The sequence below is a fragment of the Archocentrus centrarchus genome, chromosome 17 (genome assembly GCF_007364275.1).
Source record: "Archocentrus centrarchus isolate MPI-CPG fArcCen1 chromosome 17, fArcCen1, whole genome shotgun sequence".
NCBI classification, from domain to species: domain Eukaryota; kingdom Metazoa; phylum Chordata; class Actinopteri; order Cichliformes; family Cichlidae; genus Archocentrus; species Archocentrus centrarchus.
Genome location: NC_044362.1, coordinates 8,490,503 through 8,500,771, shown reverse-complemented (window position 1 = coordinate 8,500,771; position 10,269 = coordinate 8,490,503). Strand labels below are relative to the sequence as shown.

Here is a 10,269-nt window from a genome sequence, read left to right as displayed (position 1 = left end):
GTCGCAAACAGAAGGTCAGGTCTCAGGAGGTTAATCTTATGCTGGGTGGGTCACATAACTGAGTAACTCAGATTAACGCGAGCCCATAAAATGAACCGAGTTTGCGCTCACTAATCCAGAGGATATGATGTTACTCCCTTCAAAGTAACAGCCGCGGCGGAAATGACATTGCGAGGAAAATAGCACTTTGTGTTTGTGTTGCGTTTATTTTTGTTATTTTATGATTTGCCATTTTTCCCAAAGTGCCAGAATTGTATTAAAAGTACAAATATTGCTCTAAAAATTATAAACCAGTTACTTGTGGTTTTGACGTAAGCATATATCAATACAATTTATATAATTTAAAAATAATTCTTCACTTAATAGAATTCATTGAGGCACTACTGCAATTCTCTGTCCCACAACACACGAGTTCTTCTTCTTTTAATAAATTTCTTCTGCACGTTTAATTTGAAAGGTAAAACAGGAACTCAGTTTACCTAGCCAAACATCACCGTCTCCTCCTCCATCTGCTGCCTTCCGCTGAGCTTTATCGGCCGAGTTGAGCGTAACTACATACCAGATGATGCACTGAGGGCGTTTTTTTTCTTTCTTTCTTTCTTTGGTTTTTTTTTTTTTTTTTAGAAATAAAGACCAGCCGCTATGCAGTGCTGGTACTCAGTGCGTGACTTATAGTTCTCTGCTCAGCAGCACTGACTTGAGTTCGGACATCAGGAAGCTGAAGAGAAAAGAGCCGTGAGAGCAGACGGGCAGGAGGCCACGGTTCCCCCTCTCACACATACACACATCACCACGGTCTTGATGGTGATGTATGCAAGGAAACCAGCAAGAGTCAGCGATGGGTAAATCGGACTCAGACCTTGGGGGTTGAAACATATTTTTGGGACTTGCGCCGTTGTTTTAACTTGTACGTTTGACGTTTACTTGTAGCCGTTAGCTAGCGTGGCTAGCCTGCAATTAGTTAGCCGTTGAGTCCGGATATGTACCTTAGCTAGTCGGCTACCGTTAAAGTAAATAGCATTCCTATCATAAAGCCTGCCTATTATGGTTAGTTGTAAGATATACTTTAAACATTACTCACTAAAATTCAACTACAGTATGGGGAAACAGCAGCTGATAAGATAGGAAGTCAAGCTAACTTGACTAGCTACTTAGCTAACTTTAGGTGCTCTAGAAAGTCAGTTTTCGGAGTGAGAAATAAAAATAATCGTTTATGGGATCGTTTTCTAACTTTTGTTCTGTGTCTTCACAGGTGCAACGACAGAAGGGATTCACAATCCTATCAGGTATGGCGTGTTCAGTTTGTTAGCTTTCATTTGCCTGTCACACACACAAATCTGTTTTGGTAGTTCCTTTTTTTTTTTTTTGGTCCTCATCTCATTCAACTGCAAGGGTCTCCTGATTGAGAAGTAAGAGCACATCTCAACAAGTCTGCTATGCATTGTCCTTTCTAGACCCACAAATCTCAGCCAAAGAGCCAGGCCAGCAGCCTTCACCGCTATGACAAGGTGCGCGATGGCCCCTCAGATCCCGTGCCCCCTTACAAGATACAGCGGCGCTCAGATGAAAGTCCTGTCAGCAGACACGGGGATGGCAAGGCAAAAACCTCTCACACTGTTAGAGGAAAAAATGGTAAGCCTGGTGGCATTGCACATGCAGGCCATTTCAATATTTATCTTCGAGGGTTGTTATGAAGGAGCAACAGTAATAAACGACTGGCTTTACAATTACAGTCGTTTATTGAATTAGTGGTATTTTTAAAGGTCAGCTTGCCTTTGTTTCTGTGCTGGTCCCTGACATGATGTGTGAACTTCCTTTGTTATGTATACGCTAACTACTACTAAGTAGAGAAGACAGTGTTGCAGAGTTTAATGAAAATCAAAACATAACCTTGGCAACTGTCATGTAGAACAAAATGAAGCTTTGCATAATCTTGCCTTCAGATCATATTGTTAACTACAACAGCAAATGTAAGCCTAAAATAACAAAAGGCAAGCTGATGTTTCCTGCTATGCAGCTGTGGCTCTCCTTGAAGATTCAGTCTTTAGCAGAGCCTTGTGTACTTTCTGTCCTTTGATAAATGGCTTTGTTGCAGGGACCAGTGGTTCTCCTGAGGAGAACTCTCTCAACAACAGCTCCCACCATGGCACCGACTTGCACGCGGCTCAGAGCAAGCCTGCAGACAGGGTAAGGATCTGTCTAGAGTTATCTGATGATAAAACCCTTCAGCATTTCCTGTAGAAAGTGCAGTCATGCCACTGAGAGCAATTTATGTGGGGCGTTATGGATAGCCGCCTTCCTCTCTTGTGCAGACATTTATCAAACCAAACTCAACAATGCTTGACTGTAACTTCAAATTTATGTAAGTAGCTTGTTATATAATAGTAATTAGATTGTAGACTTCCTTCTTTAAATGATTTGCCATTTGTCAGTGTGAATGAGAGACACATTGTTATTTCTAACTGGTTGGACTGAGCAGTAGGACCAAATACACAATATTCAACATTGTCTGGTTTGACCCTAATTTGCACCCCTCCCACCAGCACCCACTGCTCCATGCAGTTGTAATCTATCCTACAGACTCTATGCAGAGCACATGAAACACTTTGAGTTTGTAATATTTGTTACATTAGAGTCTACCTTAATTCTGTTATATCAATATCAAACTGTGAGAAACTGCTAAATATCTGTAGTACTAAATATCAAATTATATCCATTTTTGATGAATTATTAATAAGATACTACTATATCTGCTGTGGTTTGCATGCAATATTATCTAAATTAAATTCTCTGTGTAGTATCTAATTACTTTTTCCTCAGAGAGAAAGCATGAAATAATTTGTTATAAAGGCTCAAACCTCATCTGTAAGAGCACAATTTTAAAGTTAGTGCAGTTATTGATGAGGAAAGTTATATCCCTAACAGAGTTGTCAGTATATATATATCATCATTAATATTAAACATCCCAGCTTACTTCCACACTCAAAAGCCCCGTCTATTATTGAAGCTGGGAAGCGAAAGTTGTTTATGTCCTAAAGGAAAATAGATTTATCCAAATATGCTGACTCAGGTATACTGTTGTCAGTATGCACACTGAAGGAAAGCTTCCCAAAACACTGGAATAAACACTTTAAATGGAGTCCTCTTCCACTTGTTGATCTTTGCATTTGAAGCTTCACAACCCATTCACACAAAGTGATCGACTATCTTATATTAGTTTAAAGAGTACTTTTATGTTCTCTCAAGTTGTTTGAAACTCCAGAATGCGTTCCCCTCAGAAAAAAAAAAAAAAAGCACTGGCAAACTGACACTGCTGCTTGAAGAATTCACTCCAAGACTGGAAAAGTGTTTAGTGGAGCAAAGGCAGGTGTGATGGCTCACAGCTTCAAAAGGAATGTCACTGCCGGGAATTGGGCTGTGTAGTAAAACTAGGTTATGTTGTAGAAAGGTGCAATTATTTTTAAATATGTGGTGGAGAGGGAAAAAAAAAAAAAAAAAAAAGTTAGTCATTGCTGAAAAGGGAACCATCCACCAGCAACAACCAGAATGCTTTGCGACCTTTTCCTGTTCATCAGATAGGCTAGACCGTGGTTTCTGTGGAGGGAGCGTATGGAAAATAAGGAAGTACTTTTGTCATTTGAAACGGGGGCTGCTTTTGCCTGGAGGGGATTTGCAGAAATGCTTTACCAAGTGACCGGGGGGGGGGTCAGCATTATCTTTTCCATCTAAGGTTAATTTTACCCACTCTTGGGATCAAACCCACAACCTTCTGGCGGTTCTGGTGGGAGGTCTTTGGGCCATCTTTGTCAGATTGGTTGTTGAGCATCAGATATTTTGGCACTATTATCGGGAAAATCTTTGTCTAAACTGAGCAAAATGCACTTAGCAGGAAAAGAACTCTGAACCTTCAACTTTAGTGACAGACATTTAAAGGCAGACAGAATACACCTGCGTGAGCCAGACAGCCTCCTGGAAGCTAAATAAAACTTTCCATATTAGAATGCTGTTGTGATTTTAAAAAAAAAAAAAAAGTGGAGAAATCACAGGATAAAGGGACTGAAGCCCAAGGCTTTTATTCAAATCTATTTTTGTATTTTTGCATCTTTCAGTCCACGTAGAATAGAAATTATTTGCCACTCTGGGGTAAAGTTGTTTAACTGTTTAATCAGTTCGCTCCATTTTTTTTCCTTGAAACTAGGACCCAGCAGATGACTGGACAGAACACATTAGCTCGTCTGGGAAGAAGTACTACTACAACTGTAGAACTGAGGTCTCCCAGTGGGAAAAGCCCAAGGACCTGTTGGAGAGGCAAGGCACACTTGAATTCAGGCTCTGAAAGTCTGTTGGTTTAACCTGAGAGAGTAACTGAGTTTGTCATTCTCATGCAGAATCATACATAACGACATTACGCAGCCTGTTAGTGCTCTCAGAATGTCATTAGCTTAAAACACAAACTGCAGCCTGTGTTCCATCGCTGTTGCTTCACAAAGCCTGTTTGCTTTGCTTCAGGGAGCAACGACAGAAAGACCCAGTCAAGTTGGCAGCAAACAGTTTTCCCAGGGACATGGACTACAGACAAGAGGCCTTGCAGGACAAAGCCACAAGTACGGCTTACCAGTAAAACCATACTGATGTGTGTGTGTGTATAGTTGTGGCTAGCTCACAGTGATTCATTTAGGACAAACATTCAAACATCCAGCCATTTGTTTACATTAAGAGTCAAACCTAGAATATAGTCTTAAGCAATTCTGTATTTAACACTCTGCTTGTGTCCACAGAAACCACATCGGTGGATCAATCCACAGCATCCAACTGCGGCCATTCCTCCTCTTCCTCTTCTCAGAGCCTGACATCTGCTGCTGCCGCTGCTATAGGCTCTGCCCCTTCCAGCATGTCATCGTCCTCTTCCTCCTCTAGTGGTCAGGTGTCCTCATCTGCCCAGTTGCCATCGCCAACACTGCTCCAGGACCCAGCCCTTCTGCATCAGCTGCTGCCAGCGCTGCAAGCGACTTTGCAGATGAACAATGGCAGTATGGACATGGCTAAGCTCAATGAGGGTGAGGATGCGAGTGTTCTTACATTTCCACACACACTGCTTTGTAGTATAGTGTCTGTTTCAGCAGTAAACTATGGTTACAAGTTCTATTGTGTGTTGTTGGCAACTTTAAAGTTGTTGTTTTTTTGTTTTTCTTAAAAAAAAGAAATGTTAGAAAAAGGGGTAGTGCTGTTTGAAAATCTTGCTTCTATGCAGCTGTTGATAGTCCTGCAAAATATGTCACCTTTCATCCCTTATCTGTTTTTGATATGTGATGACTTTCTTGCTATCTTATGAGAATGTGACCAGATTTGATGCCTAACCCTGCCCTGAGAAGCACGTGCTCCAGCGTAAAGCTTTACATCCTGTGCCCCTCCCTTGAGGTATGACTAGTAGAAAGAGTCAGGATGGGCGCTGTTGTGCTGAGGCTAAGTTTACAAGAATCAGCAGGATTTGAAGATGTGTGGCAAAACAAACTAGCAGTTTGGCTCCTTTTAGGCGTCATTCATATTAGCTTCGTTCTGTCAGTTGATATTAGCTTAATATGTGCACTGTGGTTATAAAGAAGCTTATTGGATTCAGCTGGATTCTTACCATCAAAGGATTTGGTTGTGCTTAGTGTAACAGGCAAAGTGATTGTGAACTTTAGAAAAGTGTTGTTTTAGTTCACCTGGGTTCTCCACCTCAGTGCCACCTTTTTGCTGCTGTGTGCGTGTCAGAGGAGAGGCTGCACCCCCACCATAAACACACCTGTGATGTTTTTTTTTTGTGTTTTTTTTCTCCAAGCTTTTTGTTGAAAGAAAAAAAAAATAGAAGCTGTTTTTGAGTTTTAGTAACAAATACAAGCATTGCGCTTGCACTGTTGCACTAACTTGATTTCTCATTTCAACTGAGTTTTCTGACTTCTCATGTTTATGCACTCACCTGTTGTGTGTCCTTGCTCACTCACCTGTGTGCGTTTGTGTGTACTTTCCCTCTTTCCTCCCCTCCAGTACTGGCAGCTGCTGTCACCCAAGCTTCCTTGCAGTCTGTGCTTCATAAGCTCCTCACTGCTGGACCTGCTTTCAACATCACTGCTCTGCTCTCAGCTGCTCAGCACTCCAACCAAGGTATGGCCTCTTCACTCTTCACCATCTGCTATCACGTAACTAATTTGCTCTTTTTGGAAGTATTCTCCTCTCCATATACCCACAATTTATTTCTTTTTTTTTTTTTTTTTAAATGTCCTTGAAGTTGGTTAAATTCTTGCATTTTGTGCAGTTCTACTGTGTATATAACTTTAGGGGGTTTTCGATTGAATACAGCTATTAGGGGATGGGGTGGTCTCATGTATTTCAACAACCCTACTTCATTGCTGGAATAAAGGATGTTTTACATGCACTTTATATTACCTTGTTAGTTGGTTGCTGTTAGTCTGCAAGTTCTTTGCTTTGAGAAAAGAAAAGCATGTATAAAAACTGGTCTAACACTAGTACTGAATTTCCTCACAGGCAGTCAGTGCAAGCATATGTTCGAGCTGATAATCCCCCCATTCCTCCACACCTATCTTATGTTTTCCATTTTTCAGCCCAGCACTCAAGTCAGTCCCCAGTCTCCCTGACGTCCGATACATCATCGCCGCGGCCATACGTCTCACCACGGAACGGCACACCACAGAGCAACCAGAAATCTCATTTGGCCGTGCATCCTGGCAGCATCACGTCCTCGCAAACCAGGGTGAGCTTCAGAACCAAAAAAGTAACAAAGGAAAGCTGTGTTATGACTGCCCTCATCTGTACCATCTTATCTGTGTGGTTTCCTACCACATGTCCGTGTCTCTTTGTTTTTATTTACGTTACTCTTCTCTCGCCATCTGTTCTTCCCTCTTCAGGGCAGCATGTCTTCAGGGAAGCCAGGTTCAGCCTCCTTGTCTCAGACAACAGAAAAGCGTCCAGAAGACCCGAGAACTCTGCAGCAGAGAAGGTAGCTTTCAGGGAAGAAGTTATTTAAAATCACTTCAGCACACCTTTGATTTGTGACTATTATTTCCTTGGAGGCAAAGCAGGTGGGAGCTCACTGAGCTACAAGGACGACTCTCCTGAACTGGCAAAACATGTTTTACAAAATACAGCAACATGTGTCCCAGAGAGTTTTCATGGGAGCTGCTTATTTTTGAGAGTGTGTTTTCAGCAAAGTCCGTGTGTTATTTAGAGTAATCGCAAACACTCCAGGTCTAATGACGCACTTCAGAACTGGAAATGTTTACTTGTATTTTATTTTTTTTAATCGGGCCTCATTTTGGCACTAAAGTGCAAATATCAGTGAGGTTTGTTATTCATCCACATGTCCACATTCATAGATGAATGTCTACACCTGCTTGTCTTGCTCCAGCAGCCAGGACATGTGCACTGGATCAAACATCTCTGGTGCCTCATTGCCCCACGGCCCTTCCAGCAGCACGAGTCAGTTGGACACCCCCGGCTCCTTCACTCCGAGCCTGGCAGCTCATTTTGATGAAAACCTCATCAGACATATCCAAGGGTGGCCTTCAGAGAACACAGAGAAACAGGTATAGCCCACCAGAAAATAAAAAAATATATATATATATATATATAAATATATATATATAAGTGCCTTTTGTTTTTAGCTGTAGCATCAATGTGAAATTAGCTCTTCAATGCTTTTCACTAGATATTTATTTGTTGTGATTAGGTTTGTTGCAATGATTACAATTTCTGTACAATAGATGGATATATCATCAGTAGTATTATTACTGCTCATTGTGTTCACATTTGTATGAACTGAGATTGGAGCAAATATGAGACCAGAGTAAAGAGTTTTCACTTCCTTATTTTGAAGAGTCAGGGGCAGCATATTGGCATTTTTTTCACCGTGCTTTGAAATGTTTTACAGTCTCTTCTGGTTGTGCTGCGTCTGTCCTTCTGTTGCGCGTGTTGGAGTTTTATTGTATGCTGGACCCGGTCAGCTCACACACATAACCATGCTGATGGTAAACCAGGTGGAGAAAAAGTGACAGCATTAATTTTGGATATTTATTCATATTCTAATGTCCAACTGTTACTAATTGAAAGCTGCCTACTCTTTGAAAAAGGCTGTTTACTGTGTAATCTCTTGTTTCTTGCAAATATTTCTGTTATCGTCACCCAGCAAAGGAAGCTGTTGTGGCAAGGCTAGTCGTGACTTCTGGGTCCCACTTTGCATATTTCCAGCATGCAATGAGCAGTGCAAGGTGCTGCTAGCACAAATATAGATATTTAGCTTGCTTGTTTTTTCCCAAGAATTACTGGTGCTAAACCACATTTTTTCTTTCTTTCCATTTTTCAAAATATAAGAGCTTAGCTAACTCTTAGCTGGTGTTTTTGCTTGCGTTCTCCGTAACCACCAGGCGGCTCGGTTGCGTGAAGACATCCACAACATGGGCAGCTTGTACATGTCTGAAATCTGCACAGAGATGAAAAATCTTCGCTCTCTGGTCAGAGTGTGTGAAATCCAGGCTACACTGCGGGAGCAGAGGTGAGGCAAATGACTATATTTGCATAGATTTGCAGTTCAGGTGATAATGCAGACACACCTGTGCATTTTGATTCATTTTTTTTTTCTCTCCCCACCCCAACTACAGAATCTTGTTTCTGAGGCAGCAGAGCAAAGAGCTGGACAAGCTGAAGAACCAGAACTCCTACATGGTGTGAGGACACGACGGAGAGGAAAAGATTTGGATGGTCCGATTGAGACAATTAGAGAGCGAGAGAGGAATAGACATGGACCGCGAGCCGCTGCAGCCTGTTTATTCTTCCTGCAAGCGCAACTGTTAGAAGTCAGTAACTGACAAAGTGAAACTCCATCATCCTGAACGTCTTCTTTTCTTTTTAATAAATATTTTTTTCCATTGTCCACCACATGAATTGCTCAGACCGACAGTTTGCGAGTCGGACAGCTAAAAAGTGGACAAACAGGACCTTTTTCAGACAGCACCTTTTGGACCACGAACTTTGGATTGTGTGTGTTGTATTGGGTTAACTTGTTTTCTGGTGTGTTTTGCTGTGTAGTGGTCAGGAAGAGATTAAAAATGAACTAAGATGAACCATCTTGTGATCGGTGTGACCCTTGTGTGGGGGTGGTGAGAACAGTGTTTTTTCCCAAACTTCTGAAATGAACTTCGTCATGCTTTGCAATGTATGGCTTCAGTGGCAGTGATGTTACTGTTATTTGTTTTGTTTTGTTTTTTAATTCGCCAATCAGTGGCCATCCCATTTTTGTCTTAAAGCTGGTTTATTTTACATGTCATGAGATTAGCAAAGACCTTTGGCCACATCCATATGGCAGATTTTTTATTTTTTTGTCCAAAATTATTTGATTGTTCCACGGATACAAAGTCACATGACTAGTTATGTCAAAAGCACTTTCAAAACCATTTTCACAAAGCTTACATTATTGGACCTAGGTTGGCCACAAGTACATCTCAGATCTTTGTCATTGGTGACCGTGCTAGCAATTTTATTTTTTTTTTCTTTTTTAATTGTAAAATTGTCAATATTTTGTTTCTATTCCAAGTAAATTTGGGGAAACATTCATTCCTTACATGAAGCTTAGCAGGAGAGTGCATAAACGAATAGAAGTGACTGAATTTACAGTCCCTTAAAGCTAAATTATTGTTGCGCTGGAGTCATTATATCCTTGTAGTCGTAACGTAAAAGCTCAGCGGGAAGAGAATTTTTTTTTTTCTTTTCTACAAGGAAACTCGTGTTTTTTGTTCAGCTGTTGTTGGTGCAGCCCTTATCAACTGACTCTGGCCAGGTTTGGCTACTTTTTTTTTTTTTAAAGGGTTCATTCACGATAAGAGGGAGCACTTTTTATATGGTGATCGCATTAAAAACTGCAGTCGTACACTCCAACAGTTAAAAAGCAAGTTCCTTCGTATCTTGGTTGCTCTTTTCCTTGGAATAGTTCCCACCAGATAAGATGTACACAAATTTTGGGGGGTTGTGAATGGATAGGGTTCGTTTTTTTTTGGGGGGGGTGGGGGGGGGCTTTGTATTCCATAAAATATGTGAATAAAATTTTATGCCACACCTTTTGCTTGACTTTTACTTGCAGATTTTAAGTAGATTTCTGTAGATTGCCTGTTTGAGTACAGCTCCTGACCACCAGATGGTGACGCTGAGCAGTTTTCAGCAGGTGGAACAGTTTCTGAAAGTCAAATAGTAAGAAAATCCAGCAAAGTCCTGACACAGGAC

General features: G+C 41.2%; 1 protein-coding gene across 2 annotated transcripts; it reads left to right on the top strand.

The window, feature by feature from the left end:
- Nucleotides 1-517: 517 nt before the first annotated feature.
- LOC115796091 (WW domain-containing adapter protein with coiled-coil-like) lies at nt 518-10,028 on the top strand. Of its 2 annotated transcripts, none has more exons than XM_030752333.1 (13): nt 518-842; nt 1,253-1,286; nt 1,455-1,632; nt 2,096-2,187; nt 4,199-4,308; nt 4,510-4,604; nt 4,779-5,057; nt 6,028-6,144; nt 6,603-6,751; nt 6,906-6,997; nt 7,406-7,583; nt 8,421-8,548; nt 8,655-10,028. In XM_030752333.1, the coding sequence occupies exons 1-13, from the start codon at nt 802-804 to the stop codon at nt 8,722-8,724; spliced, it is 1,563 nt and encodes a 520-aa protein (XP_030608193.1). In that variant the 5' UTR covers nt 518-801; the 3' UTR covers nt 8,725-10,028. The 2 variants fall into 2 exon arrangements, with proteins under 2 accessions (XP_030608193.1, XP_030608195.1); XM_030752335.1 differs by having other exon boundaries at nt 519-842; nt 7,409-7,583.
- Nucleotides 10,029-10,269: the final 241 nt, after the last annotated feature.

Bases quoted from the DNA above. Each gene is read 5' to 3' on its own strand.
- LOC115796091 (XM_030752333.1), top strand. From the start codon at position 802: ATGGTGATGTATGCAAGGAAACCAGCAAGAGTCAGCGATGG. The intron at 843-1,252 runs GTAAATCGGACT...GTGTCTTCACAG, and splicing joins CCAGCAAGAGTCAGCGATGG to GTGCAACGACAGAAGGGATT. The intron at 6,998-7,405 runs GTAGCTTTCAGG...GTCTTGCTCCAG, and splicing joins AGAACTCTGCAGCAGAGAAG to CAGCCAGGACATGTGCACTG.